The 22564-nt window shown below is 42.8% G+C and overlaps 1 protein-coding gene across 1 annotated transcript; it reads left to right on the top strand.

Moving 5' to 3' along the window:
* The first annotated feature begins 364 nt into the window (after positions 1-364).
* Positions 365-20618, top strand: TRIB2 (tribbles pseudokinase 2). Its single transcript, XM_062615885.1, has 4 exons — positions 365-470; positions 1331-1758; positions 5762-6054; positions 18249-20618. The coding sequence occupies exons 2-4, from the start codon at positions 1489-1491 to the stop codon at positions 18715-18717; spliced, it is 1032 nt and encodes a 343-aa protein (XP_062471869.1). The 5' UTR covers positions 365-470; positions 1331-1488; the 3' UTR covers positions 18718-20618.
* The last annotated feature ends 1946 nt before the right edge of the window (positions 20619-22564 follow it).

Here is a 22564-nt window from a genome sequence, read left to right as displayed (position 1 = left end):
TGAGAAAAACAGCACTCCTGGCTCGCGCCCGCGAGCTGCTTTTAGGGGCCTTTACTCCATTATCATCCTGGCTGCCATTTATTAATTTGTTATGATATTACAATTAATTAGTTAACATCTCACATCGCAAGGACAGTCCCCCGAAAGGCTGGACCTGCCGGAGCTCAGTTGGCGGGGGTAGCCGCGGCGGGAGTCACACCGGTGAGCTCATGTGTAAGGGCCCGGGCCCGTCGGGCTGTCCCCTGAGGCCCGGCACAGGCAGGCAGCGCCGCGGAAGAACACCTCACCTTGTTTACCCCGAGCGCGGCCGGCTGCAGGGGGGAGGTGGCGGGGGCCGGGCCGGGGCGGGGCGCAGCTCGGTGGGCGGTGGGGCCGGGCCGGGCGGCGGGGCAGTCAGCCTGCGCGCTGGGCACCGTGCGGGCGTGTGGCGGCCGGCCGCGGGGCACGGAGGCAGCCAGCGTCCCCGCCACGTAAGTAGCTATTGATACAGTGGGGGGAAGCGATGCCTTACTGAAGGGGAGCGGCGCGGCCATCCCTTTCCTCCCCCGTCCTACCCCAAGGAGAAAAAAAAAAAAAAGGCTCAAACAAAACCTGCTCGCTGTATTTTTTTTTAAAACAATTTATTACAGTTTATTTTGCACCCTTGTTCTTTCGCTTTTGCACTCCCAGCCCCTTTCTCGTCGTGCTGGTTTTCCTTTTCTTTGTGCATGAACTACGTTTAAACGCCGCGAAGGCAACGAGCCCCCAGACAGAAATCCCGCTGTGCTGGGGAAACGTGAGCGTGTGCCTTCTTCGCCCGTGGTTGCACTTTTTGTTCTGTCGAGGCGACCACGACAGCACGTTTCTTCTCGCCGCCGCGCAGCGGTGCGCGTAAGCCCCGCTGTCCCATCCCCGGCACGGCTCTGCCGAGCCCCCCGCCGCGCCGAGCGCGCTTTTGTCGGCCCGGCCGCTGCCCGCTCCAAGTTAAATGCTCCCTCGCTATTTCGCGGGGCATTTTTGGAGCGCCGCGGGCGCCAGCGGCGAGGCTTCCGCGCCATCTACAGCCCGGCCGTGGCAGCGCGGCGCAGCCTCGCCGTAGGAGAGAGAAAGGACGATCACCGCTGCGCGCAGCGCGTTACCTAACCTTTTGTTTTCGCCCGCGCTGCGCGCCCCGCGGGAGCCGCGGCGGCTGAGGCCCGGCCGCTCCGCTCCTTGCCCCGCGCTGCCGCCTCTGCCTTTCCTGCCGCAGCACCGGGCGCCGCTGCCCCGCCGCGCTGTTCCGCGCCTCTCCGCGCCCGGCCGCCGGCGGGAACAAAGGGCCGCGGGCTGAGCGCTCTCTCCCTGTGCCCAGGACGCGGCGCTGAGGCTGGTCGCCCGCCGCCGCCGCGCCCCCGCTCCCGCCCCCCCCCCCCCCCCCGCCACACAAAGGCAGCCGCAGCCGGACGGGCGAGGGACCGCGCTCCACTCCAGGGCTCCGGTGCAGCGTCTCGGCTGGTCTTCTCCATACTCATGAACATACAAAGGTCAACCCCTATCACGATAGCACGATATGGGAGACCGCGGAATAAAACCCAGGATTTCGAGGAGCTCTCGTCCATACGGTCCATCGAGCCAAGCCAGAGTTTTAGCCCGAATCTAGGCTCGCCGAGCCCGCCGGAGACCCCGAACTTGTCGCATTGCGTTTCTTGCATCGGGAAATACTTATTGTTGGAGCCTCTCGAGGGAGACCACGTTTTCCGAGCCGTACATCTGCACAGTGGCGAGGAGCTGGTTTGCAAGGTAATACCTCTCCTCCTTTCCTCCTTGTCCCCCCCCCGGGTCAGCCTGCTGTCGCGTGTTGTTTTCCCGTGTCTTGCAGGAGGGCTGAGCACGGTCGTGTAGCTCAATTATTAAACAGTTGAGAAACAAAAGGAAGGGAGACAGAATTAAAGGCGCATCCTGTAACTTTTCCCTTGCTCTAGACAATGGCCACGTTATAGCGGTGGCCCGGAGCCAGTTCTGCCTCTTACCCGGGTGATAATGTTCTGGAAAGAGCCGTGCTTTTTAAGTAGGTCTTAACGTGAGTTCAGGTAAAGAAAAAGCCTCATCTTCCCCACTCCTACTTTTCAAAATGGAGTAGGGAATCCCCAGCAGATTTTAAGGTGTTGGGACCTGCTGGCTTCCTCGATTTTTCCTGTCACTTGTTCGTGTGAGTTTTGCGATCCAAGAGGATAGAGAATCAGGGGGAAATACTGCCGTCAGCCTTGTCTTGAAAGTGATAAAAAAAAACAAAACCCCAAAGCCACATCGAATTAATCAGCCCAAGCTCCCTCACCGTTGAGGTTGTTTGCAAACAGCATCCTCCCCCGTTGCACAACTGAGCAAGAATAAAATCTTCACACCTACGGTTTTTAGAAGAGCAGACAAAATAAGCTATCCCACTCTTTGTGGCCTGCCTGCCTTTTCTTGCCTCCTCCCAATTTGCTCCTACTAGTCAAAGGTGAGCGGGGGGGGCGGAGAAAACCACAGGTGTGACCATCTGTGGAGGGATGTGCTTGTCTTTCTGGGCTGAGGGAATATTTTCCTTTGTTCCTAAATTGTGACTCTCATTGTCTGTAGTGAGCCAGACTTATGCCTAGCAAACTGAGGCACTACCCAGTAGTAGTTCTTTATAACTATGTAACAAATTGCAACCTTGCAACGCACGCTGCATTATTCGTATTGTTCCCAAAATATGGAATTATGCCATTTGGCTGCCTTTGGCAAATTTCTAGTGTCAAACTAACTGCAAACCAGAAAAATACACATATTACAGTTTATTTATATTCCATGGATTAATGATGGTATTTCTGTTTCATACTTTCTCATACTTGAGTCATCAGAAGTTATAGGCTAGCCTGTAACAGGGAAGTGAAAATAATTGCTTCTGTTTGCTGTTTGTAAAGATTGGAGTTCAGAGTTCAATTTAAATATGTTTAGTGATTGAGCTATAAAACCTGATGTTAAGGCAACCTAGGACTTTGTGTGATTATTTAGGGGGGAAAAAAGGGGCTGTGACTTTGCAAAAGGACCAGTATTGCATGCTGAACTGAATGCTTTGTTACTAAACTGAAACAGAACATGAGAATTTCTAGAATGAAAGCTCTGCTTGGTGCAGTAGTACAGTGCTGCACTCTAGGACATTGGCATCTTTTCATGAATAAATAGATCCCACAAAGCTGCTGCTCTGCATGAAATTATAGGTGAACTTGCATAGCAAATAGTAAAGCAGGGGCTATGCTCTTCTTTGTTTCCTGTTTGGCTTGCAGGATTAAGGCACTGTTTGATGACAGTATGAACAAGTATTAACTGCAGCTCACAAAGAGTGGACTTAATTTTTTTTCCTTCCCTTTAAGCTGTACATTTTTGAGCTGATCCTGACAGCTGAATAGTATCAATTTTTCCATATGTGTAAGGCACTACTTCTAGCTGTGCTCCAAAAATATGATCTTAGCCTGAATTTCTAGTTTGAATATGCAGTTGTCAGTCCTGAACTCAGTATAATGCATGCTTTAAAATGCCTGCAGTATCAAGACTACTATTTGTCAAGTAGCCTTCCGGCTAAGAAACCTGCTATCTGGTATCTTATTGAAGATGCTCTTAGAGATTGCTTGCAGAAACATTGGTTTGGATAACAAACACATGCTGATGATTCTCAAGATTCATTTGGCTGCACCCACTGACTGTACAGATGCCGTTATTTGCTTCAAGGCTCTGTGGCATCCAAACAATGGTAACTTCTCACTTCCAGTTCCCAGCAACAACTAAATCAAACTGTAGCTTATTGAACATCTGCTGAATTGAGGTCAGGGATCTTAAAAGTAGGATACAAAGAAGCCCTTTATAAAAGGTATTCTAGACTGTAGCAGTATGATAGCCCTTCCCATCTCCCCACTTTCAAGCGTAGTACTGGTATATATCGAGACTTACTTATTTAACATAGTCTGAGAATCGCAAAATGTAACTAATTTTTATCAGAATTTTGGAAAGGCTATATTTTTTTTATTTTATTTTTATGTGAGGGTTCAAGCTACATGAACATCCCTGTGTAAATTTTATAACACCCAGTTTGTGGAGGAGCCATTCATTTACAGTGTAGTAGTTACGAGTTTTGAGATCCAAATGTCAATGAATTCTCTGGAATGAATTACACACCAGGGGTCTTAGCAACACCCCCTCACCACCCTCGTTCTGCTTCCCTGGCGCACCGTGTCACCAGAATGCCTCAGTGCTAATCTACCTCCTGTAAAATGTGTTGGATCTGTTCAGCAGCCTGCATTTAAGGTTGGTTTTGTCTGTGCTGGAGTATAGCAGCACGGGTTTGGGGTGGGGAGAAAGAGATGTGTGAGAAGGGGGTGTCCCTCCCTAGTTTCTTGGGGTTTGAGTCCTTTTCTGCAGAAGGAGTTTATTAGGATTGTCGTCTGAAGCATTAAATGACAGGTTTTGAAGCCTCAGGTAAATCTTGATTGAAGTGTATCTCGCTCAGTTTTGAATTCTTTTTAAAAGCTTTAAAGAAAACTGGGAGATTTGCTTCTTGGAAAGGATACAAATACCTGCTATTGGAATACAAATACTAGAAGGAAAACAGTTGCAGCTTAAACCAGTTGGTTAGAAACCTATACCAGTTCTTCATTTTTTATATTTATATTTTTTATATTCAGTTAGAATAACACTTAACTACCTTAAATTCTTTTTACAAAAGTAATAAAACACCTGCGAGTAAGTTACATATTAATGGAATTTCTGTGCTAGTGGAAATGCTAATCCCTTTCTTTGTAATACCTCTGCATCAGGTACAATTAAAAATAAAAATCACTCCAGTCAATACTTTGCTTATATTCTCTTTCAGCACACTGAGTTCTGTTATTCTCAATGAAGTCTTTCTTGTAATGTGGGCATTTCTCAATTGACTCAAATACTGATTCATTCATCACCACTAGATTATAGTAACTTTTTATATTTGGGTTTCCCAGCAGCTTTTTAAATTCTTACTGCTCATTCATAAGATCAGTGATAACATGCTTACTAGTAAAGGGACACTCTGCTTTTAATGGTGCACTTGATTAAAATGCAGGGAGTTCAGAGTGGTTTTGTCTTTGCCTTTTGAAGGATATTTGTCTGCACTCCAACAGGCAGGGCTATTTCCTGGTTGTTCTTCTGATCTTATAAACAGCCATTGTAAAACTGAGACTTTGAAAGTGAAAGTGACTCTGCTGTTTGTCAGAGATGAAAGAAAGGCAGGAAGTAAGTATGAATAGCAATAGATGATATTTTAAACTTGAAAATCCTTAAGGCTTTAATGGGTTAATAAAATCAAGACAGAGTCATGTGTATTGGTGTGGATTTAATACGACGGCTTCTCTCAGTACAAAGCTACTGGCTGTGTTCTCTATGAGTTTATTTGGGTGGTAAATAGAAGTTAAACATGTTTACTTCTGAGTACTGCCCTTCTATGTTGCTGGTCTTCACAACTTAATTTAGATTACATTCTAAATTGGATCAGTTATTAGCTAGTGAAACTATTCCTGCTACAAGTTTTGAAGACTAGCCTGTCAAGGTTACTCATCTATTCTGTGTAGGGTTGTATAGTCTGTTTTGTCTTGTCCTCAGTGCTGTGAGTTTGTGACATCCTGTTTACATAAGTGCAGCTTCAGCAGCAGCATAAATTGTACTTGGAGATGGTTCTGTTAATAGAATTAGACGTACCATAACTTCGCTGTCCTTCATGTCACTAACCCTGGCTTTGCTGTCATTGTTTCTGCAGGTGTTTGATATTGGCTGCTACCAGGAGTTATTAGCACCATGTTTTTGTCTGCCTGCGCATAAAAATATCAACCAAATTACTGAAATAATTCTTGGGGAGACAAAAGCATATGTGTTCTTTGAAAGGAGCTATGGGGACATGCATTCGTTTGTTCGTACCTGCAAGAAGCTTAAAGAAGAGGAGGCAGCCAAACTCTTCTATCAAATAGCTTCTGCTGTTGCACACTGCCATGATGGTGGACTGGTACTGCGAGATCTCAAGCTGCGAAAGTTTATTTTCAAGGATGAAGAAAGGTAAGAGTCTCCCTTACGGTACAGGTGGGGGTGCCTGAGGTCAGATATTCAGGCTTGCAGGATGCTGTGCACTTTGTGTGCCAGGAATGATGATATGGCAACAACAGGGTGTTACACTTTGGGTTGCAGAGGAAACTAAACAATCATGGGATGGATGTGCCATTTTATCTTCTGACTTAGGCTTTGGAATAAAGCAAGTATAGAGTGCTGTTGCACCTGTGTCTGAGGAGCACCCTCATTCCTAAGGAGCAGATGTCTGCTTGAGGAAGGCTCTGCATAGATATCTGGTGTAAGAGCTCTGTTATTGTAAATGCTGCTGGTATTTAAAGGGGAAAGGTGCAAAAGATCCAGTATGTTAAAAAAGGTTGTAGACTTGAATGGCTCATTCCAGTAAGGAGGCACAAAGAGGAAGAACAGCCAAGTGGATAATGTCGACACAGGTTGGAGGGAAGGACCACCAGTGACTGCTTTGTGGACAGGTTCTTGTTTTCTGCGCTGGAAGAGTCTGGAGGCTGCTTCTGAGGCAATAGGCTGATCTATTATATGAGCATAGTAAAACTAAAACTGCCTTTCTGTGTGGGTGCCTGTATTATCAAAGCTGTTGTGGTACTTGGGAAACTACCCTTTTATCTCCTCCCTGCACACCCTCCTCTCAGTAATTGGGTGGTAATGATTTGGGGAAGTAGCATGGAAATAAATGATGCTGGAAGCTCTAGGCATATTGTTGAAGTGCTCTTTCTGATACTGAGCTATAGCTATAATCTTGTACCTGTGGAAACTTCCAATCTTTTTCCTTGTTGTTACCTGTTTATTTTATGTCATGTATTTGCTTGCGACTTCCACATAAGGCACCAGAGTAATAAACACTGCCAGAGTCACTGCCACTGTCAGGCTTTGACAGTGGAACTAAATGGAAGATGACCATTATGAAAGAAAAATGAACTAAATAGGGGCAGAGCCTGCCTTTGTGCTTCTTCCTGCCTTGGTAGAGGATTGGGAGATGTTTTCCCCTTTTAGTTAAATCCTATAAACTTTCTGAAAGCTTGTTCAAACTGTTGCTGAAATGAAATGGATGTTCTGAGATCTTCGTTAAAAAAAAACCCAGTGCGTTATCGATTCCATTTGGGACTGTTTTGGGGAAGTTATAAGCAACAGCAAAGGTACAGAAGTTTTCTGTAGGGTCAGTAAGTCTGTGATCTGAGAGTTAGAAAATGTTAACACACAATTCAGTCAGGAAGGAGAAGTTCCTGGCCTTAAAATAAAAATGACAATCATCTATACTGTTTATCTCTACTTCATTTTATTACAAGCTGAGTTTTTAAAAATAAACTCCTTTGAATCTCTTTACAAATTGAAAATAAAAGACATTTTCACTTCTTAGTTCAGGCAATTCTCTATGAACCAAATAGCTATTCCTTGGTTTTCTGCAATGGGCCAATATATATGATTACACTTTCTTTCTCTTCAAATAAAAAACCCTAAAGTGAAATTAGTTTAATGTCCATTCAGAGAGAAATGCAAAGCAGATAGATATAAACTGCACTTTCACAACTTAAAGTTTATTAATTAAACACCATTGTAGCACCTCTGATGCAGATAAGAAGGAAACTTGCACAAAATAGTTGAGGTGGGCATTGTTTTCTGTTGTAGCTGATAGTCCTAATGTTAAAATGGATTTTTTTTTTTTTTTTTTCCTCTCCTGGGGATATATATAAACTTGTGTGGTTTTCCATGAAGGATAGGATTTGGAAAAGCTGCTCCAAGTGGACAAGTGGAAGCAGTGAGAACCCAGGGCAGTGCAGTGAGAGCAGACATGGGCCTGTGCTGAATACTTTTGAACTCCTACCCTGCTGCTCGCGAGGAACTGAATGCAGCAGGAGGCACAGGGCCAAATCCTTTAGCCACCCAAGAAGAGTGGTGCATACTGTAATAGCAGTGTTTGCTTTTATGAATGTTTTTAACATAACTGTCCTCTGCAAAATCACAGTTACTCACTTTTGAACAGTGTCTTATACAATAATTCACTTTAAAGGTCAGATAGGACTTGCTGGTTATTTTTAAGATAATCATAATGTGGTTTTCTTCTGGATGTAATGTTGATTTGTAAGTACTGTGGTATTGTAATCCTTCTTCTGCTAAATAAACAGAGATGAAATAGTGTGAGATAGAAATAGAACGAGAGACTGTGTTTTTTTCACATGCTCTGATCATCAGGCTGTAATCAGTCATCACTTTCAATCTGATGCTATATTTATGCTGAAGAATCTGCCTGATCCTTCTGGGTTCACAAAGGTGTGTGCGTTGCTTGCACCCTTCCAAGCTCATGTTCTCTGAGGCTGCTGGTTTTGGCGAGGATGCTCATGTGCTGAGCAGCCTGCCTTTCAGAAGCTGCCATCAGTGGCAGTGCCTGGGAATATGACGATATGCATGATCTCTTCTCATTGACACCAGTAATGAACCAAGGAGGAAAGAGAGAGGTGAAAATGATGTTTTGAGAAATATATATGAACTTCACTGCTGTGTGTTGCCTGTTCAGCCAAGCTCTTTCTTAGTTGTTCTTTCCCTGTTTCTGAAGTTTTCTTTTTTGTTTGTTTTTTTTTTTTTTTCCCTGCAGTTCGCTTTAAGTACCCACTGATTTGAAACTTTCTCTTTTTGAATACTCACAGCTTTTTTTGGTAGAAAGAAAGATGGGAAATCCAGCATGCAGGCAACACATGAATGTAAAACTCACTTCTTTTATTTTTTTTTTTTTTTCTTCTGAGTAAGATACTCATTTGCTCTTAGCTGAGAGCTGTCAGACTGGAGAAGCCAGAGAGAAAGTGAAGGATATAAGGAAGCAGTTCCATTTGTTTAAAAATAAATCAGTTAAAGCATTTCTTCATACATACTCTTTCAATTGATCCCAGTGATATCCTGGTAGCTTTAAATGAAATCGGAGCTCCTGAAGTTTTGCACAGATGGGTGCATACAGCATTGAAGTTCTTTCCACCCCATTCCTATTATCTAAATTACAGCTGGAATTTGCAAAGATTCAGGCTTCTGATCTAGCAGCATCATGAGTGCTCTGTGCTCCTACTCAGGTCACTGCTAAGAATGCATGTTATTTGGATGTTGCAAATTGCAGTGCCTTGAGATGTCTGTAATGAACTGGGAGGTAGGAAGGTGGAAGAAAGTAATGTTGGAGCTTCGTAGTGCTGAGCATTTAGTAGGGTTCCTAATCTTACTGGTTATGTTCTCTTGATGTGCTGAATCAAAGGTAGACTGTGATGATGTGCTGCCTCTTACTACTGCATGTGTAAATACATCAGCACTTAAAATGAAATAAAAAATTCCATAGTGCGGAAACAAGCAAAACCAATTTGTCTGTGTTTCAAGGTACTTTATCTATAGCTTCTTTTAGTCCTGAACTGCAGAAATTTTGAAGGTAGGATAATTTGCATTCCATTAAAATGATGTGTGCTGTTGCCAAGCACCTAAGGTCTTTTTTTTTTTCGGTGTTTTTTTTTTTGTGGGGGGAGGAGGTGTGTCTGTGGTTCTATTTGTCAACTATAGGTGAAATGGCCAGTCTTCTAGTACTACAGTTCCATAGTTAAGCTCCTTAAATCTGCAGCTGATCTTGATGAAGCAGAACTTCTAAGACATTACAGCATGGCTGGAAATGTTTTGTAAGACTGGGTTCACAAGCAGCAGCACATCCATTAAATGAGGGCAGTGACTTTCAGAGAACTGAAAATACAGAAAATGCCATGCTGGGTTTCACCAGACTTTCTAAAGTACCTATAAGATTCTTGAATACTTTAAAAATTGGGTTCTTTAACTTCAAAATAAAACTTGAATCTGAAAGAGTGTAGATGAGCTAAATAAAACACGTTTTTTTCTGTGTTTTCTGCTTCCATCCCTGCTGGTAGCTCTTTCTTGTCCTGGATATTAAGCCAGGTCAGTGCTAATGTTGTGGGGCTCTTGCCTATAATTCTTCTGCTGTGTTTCATTGTCATGATATTTACAGTTTTCCTTCTACAGGCTGTCTTTATAGTAGGCCCTTGGGCAGACTGACTGTGCCCTTCTCCTAGCTTTTGTCCCACAACCATGTTGCAAAATGGACAAGATTTTTTGGATTGTTCTAAAAATAGCACTATACATAGTTTATAGCCAATAAAACAGTTCATTGGTCTGATACATAGCAGATGCTTTGAGAAAGAGCCACCTCAAATATCTCAGAATTAAATCAAGCATTTCTGTGTTGATTGTTTCAGTGGTTTTCTTAATCCAAGAACATTTCTGCTGTCAGGGAATTATTAATTTCTTTAGTGCATTTTTAAGCCTTTAATTATATTAAAATATTAGCTGTCATAATATTTGAAGCTTAAAGACCTTACACATTTGTCATACTTGTTGAAGGGAAAATTAAAATAATTTTGGTATTTGGATATTGTAATTTTCCTGTATTCTTTGAGTAAATATGAGGCAGGTGGGATCCAATAAATGGAGTTTGACACTTTTTGCTCTGCACCAGGGGAATGCAGGTAGTACAATACAGTAATTTAGAAAGCCTGTTTTAGCACAACATATTTATTTACTTCTCTTTTTATTATTTTTTTTCTCTAAAGTTTCTCACTTTTGAGTGGATGATGCTTTAAGATGACCTAGTTATGTTGTTTGCAGTTCTAATGATACATACCTGATCCCACAAATAAATGTAGGATGCATCTACCAACCTTTTCTGAAGTAAACCCTTCATTTTCTTGTAGTTGGTAGTAATTTTCCTCCCCAGCATTTATCAAACTGTAATACCATCAGATACTTTTCCCTGTGGTGTTAGAATGTGCTGTTTTGCTTACAATTCCACAGTGAACAGGTAAGTTAATTCTTTCCAAGTCCTAGAAAGAGTCCTAAAGTGGAAGAAAATCAAACATAATAGAAGTGCTCTTTGAATATCAGCAGATTTAGAAATAAAACCAGTCTTTATCTGTTTTGTCATTTAACCTCTTCACATTACCCTGAATGGGGCCACAGGACCAAAGAGCGTAAATTCTTCAATAGTGGAGAGTCTAGGTCAGATTTCAACCTAGAAATTCTTATTCCTAGAATATGGGGAGGAAGGCAAATTTCTTCACAGGCAGCAAATCTCTGTTGTCAGACTTAGGGTAGAGGATGAAGCAGTTGCATAACTTTTCCACAGAAGGGTTCATGCTCCCTTTTGCCTTCATGTGGTTTGGTTGCTAAGCCTCTGTTTTGTCCTGGTGTTCCTGGAAGCGGTGCACTTTGGATTTCTTAAGTGTGCTGTACCCTTCCCAGTGGGATGTGGGAGGCTCTTTGCAGACCTCAAACATCACACCAGGCCTGTGAAATGCTTCAGTCTTCTCCCGAGGGTATAGATGGTCATAGAGATGCAGCCCAGTGCCATGCTTGAAGCTGGAGGGGAGTATGGCTTTCCGAGAGGGACCTCTGGTGGAATGCTGTGTTATGTGTTGACTGCAGTGCCAGATGTGTTTGGCATGGTTGAGTGCCCAATCATGAGATGTCTATCACAGTATTGAGCTCTCTGATGATAGGTGCTTTGCAGTCCCTGGAAGTAGATGTCACTTGAGACAAGAGTTCAACGGCTGGTTGTTTTGAAGGCTCCATCCACAGACTTTGGTCCAAAGCACTCCATGTTGACTTTCGAGCAGACACTGAGGCTGTCTGTGACCATCTGTGCGGGGGGCCAGGAGGGGAGGCAGGGAGCCCAGCTAGTGGCATCTGCTCTGGACTGTCATGATGAAATTCTGCTGCTGCCTTTTCTTCTAATTGTCCTTATTACCACACTGTGAGATTGCTTCAGGCTTGGGAGGGAGAGGAAAGGTGGAGATTGTAAACAGGAGCCAACCTGGGATGTATTTAGTCTTAAGCACCTGCTTTTTGGTAAATATATATTGCTTGGAGACAGGTTTACAGACATCTAAGTGAGAGGTTTCCATTGGGGTTGTGAAATAATGCCACTGCTTTATCTTGGAGGTGCTGAGCATTTACTGCAGGCTCAGAAAGTGTAAGGCTTTTTTCACAACTTGCAGTATGTTAACAAAATAAAGTTTTGATCTCCTTTTCCTATGGAGCTTCACTATGCATTGCATGAAAAGACTAGAAAAGATGGTGAACACAGCGTGCAGTTCACAGCAGAGCCTTTTATAACTGACCTTCAGTGCGATCTTGAAAAGATAAAAGTGAGGCGGTATAGCTGCCCTGAGCCAGGTGCTTATCAAATAATGGGCTCCTTACAGTGTTGGAACCGAGACCCTCTGTGGAAGGGTCTGCACTGGATTTGAGAACCTGCACCCAAACATACACATAACCTCTGTCTACCTACTTTTTGAGGAACATGTTGACTCCTTAGGCAGTAAAGGCACAAAAGAAACTTGGTATATGGCATACAGAACAGGCTATTCCCAGCAATCCTATTTGAGTGTTGCAAAGCTGAGGTCTTTGGGGCCCCAGCCTTTTCTGGAGGTGTGTGAGGGGGTGATCTTAAAGCATTTAAGTGGAATTTTATAGAAAAAAAGTCTAGTTTAAAACAAGTTAAAAGCCCTAAGCCTGCAGATCAGGAAGGGGGTGTGGGGCTGGGCTTAGTGTCCTGGTAGCATCTCTTTGGAGGAAGGGTGGGGGATATGTAATTTTTAGAGGCTTCCTCATTCTGAGGAAGTACCATTGAGGGAATCTTCCCTTAGGAACAAGGTTCATCCTGTGAACCTGTGCTGCCTGTAAGTCCCGGTAGTCTTTAGAAATACATCCTTGAACCTGTTTCATTATGCCAGAGACAGTTTGTCTGCCTTTGTGCAGTGTTTAGTTTTTATTTCCCCTGAAGTTGTGTAGGATGTTGCATGGTGAATTCCCAGGCTGTGTGCTGTTATGCACTGGAAAGGATCTTATGGTGAAAGGAGCAGGATTTAAATTGATGGCATAACATTTCCCCTCTGATCCTGTGTGCCTTGATGCCCCCAGAGGAGAGCGGGTAGTTCTGAGTTCAGAACGAGCCTTTGCACCAAGCTGCAAATCATCTGCACAGAGTTTCGTTAGCCGCCTTCCCCATCTCACTGTGTCTGCAACAGCAGCCTACTTCTGCATTATTTAGGAGAGATTCCTTTAGTTAAAAAAAATCAATTAAAAAAGATAACTGTTTCCAGTGGTGAGCTGCTTTCGAGGCTGGAACCTGGATCATCTCATGATCATCATTTTTAGTCCAGCCTGAATAATAAGTGCCTGGAATGTCCATAGCAGTATGGCTTCTTCCAGCTCTTCCCAAGGCAGCTGATCTGGCTGTTGTTGTCTGGGGTATGCTGTTGTCCTAAAACTGTGCATCTGGTGTGCTGTTAGTGTTTCCAAAATGGTAGCAGTGGCTCAGCTGTGGTTCAGGTGTTATTTCCCTTACAGATGGCTTTGGGGACAGAATAGAAGCAACTGTTTCCATTGATTCAGGCATGGGCTTCTTTACTACTCACTATTTATTCACTGCAGTGGGATATTTTCCTCTGAAACACCCAGACTCTCAGTCAGTATTTCTGCTTTAAATGGTCTGGATTATTTTATTTTATTTTTTTCCCCTCTCCAACCTTAGGAGCTTAGAGCTCTGAATAATTCCACTGATTTTGGTATGGAAATTATGTTTGCTTTTGGAGAGTAAGTGTGAACACTGGGTTCTTACAGCCCTCGCTTCAGTGTCAAAAGGCAGGATAGCAGTTTGCCATTAGTCCCCAAGCTCTGCTGGGAGGAATAGCCGAATCACTCTGAAAAAAGTGTAGGATGTGCAGCAAAGCTGTCTGCCAGAGATGGGTGCTTACTCAGGAGGTTGCATTGAAGAATCTTCTGGAAGAGGTTTAATTGATTAGGTTTTGTTACATTACTGAAGAGCAAAGTCTGAATGCAGTCAAGTAATGAATGGCATATTGATAAGAAATTCAGAGTGGTATTGTTTTTCATGGGTTTCCCTGACGGTTTCTATGGGGACAAAGACGCATTTCCCGTCCGAGTGCTGCTGCTGCCCTCTGATTGCACTTCTGTGGTTTCATTCACCAGTAATGGGAAAGCATTCATAGGCAGAATAGCTTCCCCTTTTAAATAGCCATGATTCAGGGTTGTATTTTTTTAAATGCATTAGACTAATGCAGTGTTTTATCAATGATCTGATAGATGCATAATGCTCTTTTTCCAAGTGCTTATTCAGGGTCTGCATTAAAACTTGAAATTATGTACTGTAATTACGTAAGCCATGACAAAAGTCTTTGTTGCCCTACAGTATGTGTACAAAGTAATTCTCATCCGGCTTTGGCAGTAGCTTGCATTTGAACTTTAGGGATTAATTTTGTTGCAACCATTTAAATGGTCAAACTCAAATGCTGATGCTTTTGGGAAGCTTCTTTTTTTTTCCTCTTGTGTGGGTCTTTCAGTTGACTGATGTGAGTTAATTATTTAGAGAATGAGAGTTTTTTAGAAATGTGACTTTTTTAAAAAAGTGAAAGATTTTTGTTTGTCCTTTTTCTGCTCTGGGATGGGAGGCACTTTGAAGCTGATTGTGATTTCACATCTCGGTGTTCTGTTTTGAATCTTTCTCCTTGCCTGCCAAGTGTTGAATTTAGGCTTGTCCGGTTACTCTGCAGTTGGATGCACTCTCCACCCTTTGCTGTGGAGGTTCTGTGTTCTCAGAAACTACTTGCAATTTTGAGGGTCTGTTTGTTGTTGTTGGCGTTTATTCTTTTTCCTGGGTATTTGATTTCAGTGCTTCCTCTGAGAGAGAGAGTGTGCGGGGGAGAGAGAGGTTGCTTCTCATCCAGCATGTCTCTGCATTTCTGTGTAATTTAGATTTCCCTCTTCCCTGTTCCCCTCCACCCATCCTCTCACCCTTCCTCCCTCCCCCCCACCCACCAAGAGCTAAAAAGCTCTCTGGCTTGCAGAAAACAGAGCTTTTTTAGCAATGCTTGAAATGCGGAGGAAGGGAAGACTAGTGAGAGCTGTAAACTCTTGCAGAGATGGGGTTCTGTGAGCTGGGAAATAGCAGCTTCTGGGCCAGGCTGCTCCTGTTTGAGAAAATGTGATACGACTGTAAAAAGGAGAGTGAGACTTGCTGTTTACACCTGTGTAGCACGGTCACAGACTGTGTTCTGTATGCAAGGCTTAGGTATGTGAAGTCGTCCATCACTGGTGAAAACAGGCTGGAGTGGGTCTCCCCAGCTCTGCTGCTGGCATACAGATGGGGTAACACCCGAGTTGCTTTTGGTGGTAATTGGGAGGGGGAGAAGGTCATGCTGAGGCCATATACCTGGCAGTGCGTGTTCAAGAGATGCATGCAGCTCCTGCAGTTTGCAAGGGAAAGGTGTATGTGTGTAGAGCGGCATGTCCAATGCCATGCCTTCACTGGAGCATCACCTTGTTGTAGAGGAGCCGTTTCAGAACTTGTACCTTATACAGGAGGGTGTTACTTGTTGAGAGTTTGGGCACTAGTGAGGAGGAGGACCAAAGGCTGGTTGTGGTTTTGTTTAATTTGGGACCTTTTGTTTCCTCAAAGCCTGTCAACTAAGCAGGATGAAAAACCTGGTTTGAGTGTTTGCTTCATTTGGCCACAGCTTATGTAGGAGCAGGCAGATAAGGGCCAGCTGTTGTTACATTTGCTTGCTTAAACAAAACCCACTGTAGCATGTGTGGAGGGCTGTAAGCTGCAGCACCTTGAAAGAAAAGCAAGGCAGGGATAAGGCTTTTGTGTGCTGCTTCTGGTTTATTATCGAAAAATGGTTTCTGTTGGAGAAAAAGGTGTTTTTTTTTTTTTTTCCTTTCTTTGACGCACCTTGCAGTCTGCTCTTTGAGGTTTTGTTCTGCATCCATTGTAGAAAATGAAAGATTAGGGAATTCCAGTAATTTTCTGTAATATAAAAGCTTCTCATTGAACTGTTTCTCCAGTTTGTTTGGCAGCTCTCTGAAATGTGAAATAGGATGGGAAAGTTTCAGTTTTTCCCTGCAATGTTGACACTGGGATGGCAGGGGAGCATGTGTGTGGGGTGAATTTTCTCCTGTAAGCTGCTTATAAACAGCATGCTCTGCCCCACTCCGTGTGTGTGTGTGTGTGTGTTCGTTCGGCTTCTGTTAGTGGGATTGAGTGAATGCTTTCCTATCTGGCAGTTCAGTGACTTAATGCATGTTTGAGTAGCTGGCCTCACCGTTTTATTGCTACACATACTTTTCTATGGAAAAACTGAGGTGGGCAATGCAAATGGAACCACAACTTATGTCCTTGCCTTCCTTTTCATTTCCTCCTCTCTGGTTTCTGCCCTCTTTGGTGTGTTTTTTCTTCTGAGCAGTTCTTCTTGCTGCTTTTCCCATGTTGTGCAGGTGCAGGAACTTCTCAAAGCTGAGCATCGTGAATTACTTGTTCTCTAGTTATTCTCCTTCCTGTTTTGGACCCTCTGGGCTGTGTACAGAGGGAGATTGCTGTGGTATTGCTAATTGTAGTTAATTTTCTCCTTGCAGCCAGCTTCCTGTGTGAGGTATTGCTGCTGTAAAGTATTGTTTGAGTGCTAATGAGGTGGTTGTCCATAGCCAGGAGAAGTGCTGTTAGGCTGGCAATGGGTAATTAATCAGGAAGCAGGTGTGTTGTGCAAACCCTATCAGCATCTGAACTGGAGGAGAAAACACTGGCCTATTTAAGGAGAGAAGGAGCTGCCTTGACACACTCTGCTTGGGAGCCAGGTATTCTGAATTCTGTATTTATGACTTCCTGATTTGACGCACGTTGCCAAAGGGGCTTTCACCTCTTCTGGTAAATGTCTCTAGCTGTTGAAAAGGTCCAAGTGTCATTATGAGAGTTTATGGCACAGTTGCCTCTCGAGTGCTCCGTGGAGTAGAATGCTCGTCTGTGGGTTCAGAGAAGATGGGGATGAGCTGCCCTGGAACCAAGTCTAAGCCAAAGGTGGCCCAGCTGTCTTTGCAGCTCAAGTCAATGTTGTCTTCAGTAAACATTTAAGAAACAGGGCTCTCCTTTTCTCTATTAATGACTGTTAAATGATGTGCTTTAGTCAAGAGACATGAGTACTGATTTCTGGGATGAAGTTCAGTCCCTGCCAGTCTGTCGTAAGGGAACATGGCCATGACAAGGGCCTAAGAGTGACCATACAGCCCGGTGAGATTGAGGGATGAGGATGATTATACCCAAAGCTGAATTATGGTCCAGAGTTGTTGAAAAGAAAGCCTGCACCATTGCTAGGTCCCTCTTCCATCCAGATGCCCTGGACAAGTCCTGTTGTGTTGTAGAGATTGTGCTCTCAAAACCAACGATTGCTGGCAAATGCTTTAAAGGCTAATTGATAATTCTTTTGGATGCCTTTAACAGGGACAGATTTTTAAATACAGTTACAGATGCCAGCAGTGAGGATTAAAAGGAAAGAAAGGTTATGTTCCTCTACTGCTATGGCAGGCAACTCTGCATCATATTTTCTGCTCCTGTGTGATATCCATAAGGGAAGAAAATTCTCTTGCAGAGATAATTACTGCAGCACAATGACAAGTTCACAGTGCTTTGCAGGCAGGAGTTTGCAGTCTAGGTAAGGCATCCCTGTCATCTCTCTGCAAGCCCTTTCCTAGCTTCTCTGTCGTTCCAATGGGAGGAGCTTCTCTGGTTCAGCTGGGTAGATAAACTTGCTGTTAATCCTGGCAGCATGCAGCTCACCCCATCTCTCCTTGCCCAAAGGACTATTTAGGAAGACTGAAATCCGATAAAATTCCTCTTCCTTAATGCTGGAATAAAGAAAAATGTTGGTTGGTCAGAGGGATGATTTAGGGTCAGAGTGACCATTTTATTCCTGTTGAACCTTGTGGAATTACAAGCAACTGCTCACTACTGTGTAGGTGTAAAAATAACCTCGTCAGGGCTAGGCTTGTATTTGGGCATAAGTCCTACATTAAGGTACATTAAAGTGGAGCCAACACAGAAGACATCTTGAGGTTTGTGTCTCCTTTTTGAAACTATGTCTATGTAAAATTTACCAAGCACATGAATATGACAGTTGCTTTTATCTTTTTAAGACTTTATTAATGAGTTTACTGGACATAACTGTATTTGAAATCTCATAGCTCTGTAAATGTGTGGCAATGTTCCCTGTATGTCTGATTGTAACAGGCAGGAATTTGTGTTTTGATGTTTGCTTACCTCAGTGATTTTTGTTTTCTTTTACCTGCAGGACTAGAGTGAAATTGGAAAGCCTAGAAGATGCTTATATTTTAAGAGGAAATGATGACTCTCTTTCTGATAAGCATGGCTGCCCAGCCTATGTGAGTCCAGAGATCTTGAACACAAGTGGCAGCTACTCTGGCAAAGCAGCGGACGTATGGAGTCTAGGTGTCATGCTTTATACCATGCTAGTTGGACGCTATCCTTTCCATGACATAGAGCCTAGTTCTCTCTTCAGCAAGATCCGTCGTGGGCAGTTTAACATTCCAGAAACTCTATCCCCCAAGGCAAAATGCCTCATACGTAGCATACTGCGTCGGGAGCCATCGGAAAGGCTGACTTCACAGGAAATACTGGACCATCCATGGTTTTCTACAGATTTTAATGTATCAAATTCAGGATATGGTGCTAAGGAAGTATCAGATCAGCTGGTGCCTGATGTCAACATGGAAGAAGATTTGGACCCGTTCTTTAACTGAGCAAAAAGACTGTTGTTCAGAAGGTACACAACCTGGAGATGGACACATGAAGGAGCCCTTCCTGACCGTGTTAAATCACATCCTGCATCAGCCTAGCTTGGTAGCAAAAGACACTCAGAGGTCCTCAAATCGAGAAGGAACCTCTACAAGGAGCTAATATAACAAATGTAGCATGGGGACAGACTGGGGGGGTGGGGGGGAGCTTGCTATCAGGTTAGATTGATTTGGAGGAGAAAAGGCAGCATGGAGCAATTGTAGCTTCTCACCTTTTTGGAGCCAAGGAGACTGCACATGCCAATTCTGGTGCAGCTGTATCACTCCTGTTTCTGTTCCATTAAAAATAGTGGTAACTCACAACAAATAGAAACTTTTTTGCCTCAGCTCACATCTTGGCATCGCACTGTTAGATATTTAACTTCAGCCATTATTCAGGGAAAGTATAATTGGCTAACATTTTTTTTGAATCAGATGTCTAATGATTAATGGGATTAATTTAAGAAAAAAATTAGGTGCACGAAGATGGACATGAAAAGTGGGTGCTAAAAACAAACAAAATTTCAGTTCATGTCTCTTGATAGCTATTTTCAACTCATTTCTTCTAAATAAACTACTTAATATTCTTGTCAGGAAATGACATTTTAATGCTTTGTTCCCTTAAGGGGAAGTAACTGTCATTTAAGAAGCTGTTCTGTTTTGTGTCAAATGGTTTGTTGCAGGAAGCTATTATAACTCAAACTTCCAGATGCATTACTGCTATAATGGGGGGGGGGGAGAGAGAAGAAAAATGTATCTTTTTTTCCTTTTTTTTCTTTTTAAAGATATGAGATACTGGCTTCCATATCTGCCATGCTGCACGTTTATGACTAGAGAGGGCAGAAAGCTCTTAATTGTGTCTTTATCCGAGAACCCATCTCTTCTTTAACTGACTGGCCCATGTGTAAATAGAGGGCTCTTTATTATTGAAGAAGAGTATTGTGTTGGATTTTTTTTCTTTGAGTTCCTTTCAACTTGGGAAAAGAATTGTTTGGGTTTGATTTTTGTTTATGTCCAGAATAAGAAATAAGAGGGTATTAATAAGCTGAACATTTATATTACAGATATTCCTCTTGAAACATACACAGTAATATGCACCTTTTGTATTGTCAAGACTTATTCTATTTATTGAAGAAAATGTCACAGTAGTGATGTATTAAGCCAGTACTTCAATTACGGGTTGACTTGGGATGACATGTTACATGCTGTAGTTAACACACTTCTTTTCTGTTCAGGTATTTCTGTCCCTAAATAACTTTTTATTTAGCTTCTTTTTCTAGATAGCTTTATTTGATTTAGACTGGCAAATGTTTTTATTACTGCTTTTATATTGCTGTATGATATTGAAATCTCTTGGCATAAATATTTGTGTTTCCAGTACCTCAGTTGTTCTGATATTACTGCCTGTATACGTTTTGTGAAGTGGTCATGTTTTTTGGGTAGGTACATGTGGACTCTGTAGTATGTAAATGTTACTTGAATTTGTGCTTAATTATAGTATGTGGCATGTGCGTACAGCTACTTGGCATTTGACGTATGGATGCTATTTGCCTGCCTTGCAGGAAAGTTATGGTCCCACTCTCAAGAGGATGTTTCACAGTTCTTTATCAAGAGACAAAGCTAGCTGCAGCTGACCTGCCTTGGTTCTATTTTGGTAACTAAGAATATAAAGGAGTAATGTTTTTACACTCTGAAGATGGTGCTGTGTCAAGAAGGACTTTTTTTTTTATTTTATAAGTACCTTATAGGAGGAAAGATTGGTGATGTGCATGGTGGGGTTTTACTGCCTCTGGTGCTTTGTCATGTATTTGGTTTAATGTTTTTGTCCTAATCTCTTCAATAAATAAAATTGTGCATATTTAACTAAATTTCAGTGGTGAACGATGTTCTTACTGAATGTCTGAGGTGCTGCAGGAGTTTGCTCAGTTAGGATCATTTAGCTGGTATTTTTTGTGCTGCCTAACAAGCTCTTGCCAGACCAGTGAGCTGAGACAACTTAGCACTTATATTTGCAAGGTAACACTGTAAGCCTTTTCACTGAAAAAAATTTTACCATTTGCTATGAATAAAACTGGCTTTTATTTTGTTTATTTTCTTTTGGCTTGTCTCTACCACTTATGGAGCCCATTTACCTTGTTCAAGATGGGTAATGAAATGCAACGAGAACTATGTCTTTTTGGTGATTGGAGGCTCTTTGCCTGATGAAGAAAGATACCACAATGGAGCAAGCTGGCACTTAACACTTCCAAAATGCTAGAGAAATGCATCTTGCATTTACACATCAGTTTCAGATAGGATGGGTCTGTAATAGCACCATCTAATTTACAGACTTTTACTTAAGGCCAGATACTGTTTCTGCCATTCATCTTGGATAATAATTAGTAGATGCAGGTAGTGAGATCACTTAAGAGAGGCATGTGGAGTAGTAAGGTGCATTGTGAACATGAGGCAAGACATGATGAATCCTGGCCCATTAGGAAAAGACCTTTTGAATTGGGCTTTGCTTTGAACCAGGACAGTCTTTTCAGCAGTTCTCTGGTTTGAAAAAGCTACAGGTGGCTGATGATCAGCCCTAAAGAAACTCCTCCCCAGCCCCAAACCTCTCCACTTCAACATACGAACTGCTAGCCACAGGAATTACTGTCAGGCTAGCTAACTTTGTGCTACATGATTTCATCCTAGGTAATTCCTGGCATATGTTGAATATTTCAGTTGGTAGTTTGAGAATTAAACCCGTTGATTATAGAACCAACCAGAAAGGCTGTTAACGTGTAGAAACTCTTGACGATCAGTTTTTAAATGATTTGCATGCCTGCAGCCAAAGTTTAAATTAATTGAAACTCTTTCAAATCAAACTCCCACAATAAATGTGCTTTAAAGAAGAAAGCAGATTGTAATCAGTTGTAGAGAGAAGGGGGGGCAGGGGGAGTGCTGAGAATTTCCCTCTCCCCCACTAAAACTTACGCGAACGGCTTCTGTTCTGTTTGGGTGGAAGTAGTTAGACCTTATTTTACAGCAACTTGCATGCTTGCTTTTTCACTGCCAGTAATTATATGAAAAATGTGGCTGACTAATGATTGCTCGTTTGCAGTGAATTTTTTATTTGAGGCAAAAGCTTTTTTGGTGTTGCTGTGGAGGAATCCTTTGGCAGCTGAGATCAGCTTTATAAAATGCTGAAGGGATGCCCTGCTTTTGGAGCTTCCTTGTCCCTAAAGTGAAACCTGAGAGGGGGATCTGTGATTCAAACAGCTGATTTCTGACTTTTCATTCCTGCTTCATGGGTGCAGTAGAGTACGGGCATAACACTGCCTGCTGCAGAAATGCCTCAGCAGCTTGCTTAGTGCTGTTCAACCCTTGATTTGGGCAGCAACTGCAGTGGGATGCGGGATTTTGCTGCGCAGGGACTGTCAGATTGGTTTAGCTGCCTCCTGGTCCTGGGGGAGGGGAGGGGATGAGCTTTCTACACTGTGCAGGGTGAAAAGCCGTGTCTACAAACGAAGCCATTTCATAGAACGAGACCTTATGGCAGACTTTGGGATGGAGGACCCCCAGCACCTCTGTCTCCTCTACCCAACACAATTTAAAAAAAAGTAAAAATTATTCTTTTAAATTTGTTGTTTACCACAGCATTTATTTTGCCAGTGCAGCACTGTGTGTGATTGCAAGCTACAGGCTTTTTTCTTCAGAACTGCACAAACAAGTGGCAATTACTCCTTTGACACCATGATGTCATATAACCGGATCCCTTAGCCTTACTGAGGTGTGCATGTGTTATGGGGATAAACAAGTCAATTAAAAATACATTCACTTAGAG

This window comes from Pezoporus occidentalis, unplaced genomic scaffold (assembly GCF_034315485.1).
Source record: "Pezoporus occidentalis ecotype Australia unplaced genomic scaffold, CSIRO_AGI_Poc_V1 ctg185, whole genome shotgun sequence".
NCBI classification, from domain to species: Eukaryota; Metazoa; Chordata; class Aves; order Psittaciformes; family Psittacidae; genus Pezoporus; species Pezoporus occidentalis.
The sequence above is the reverse complement of the archived record's forward strand: the minus strand, read 5'-3'. Positions and strand labels throughout refer to the sequence as shown.

Coding starts and splice junctions, on each gene's coding strand:
- TRIB2 (XM_062615885.1), top strand. CDS start 1,489: ATGAACATACAAAGGTCAACCCCTATCACGATAGCACGATATGGGAGA. Junction 1,759..5,761: donor GCGAGGAGCTGGTTTGCAAG/GTAATACCTCTC, acceptor TTGTTTCTGCAG/GTGTTTGATATTGGCTGCTA. Junction 6,055..18,248: donor ATTTTCAAGGATGAAGAAAG/GTAAGAGTCTCC, acceptor TTTTACCTGCAG/GACTAGAGTGAAATTGGAAA.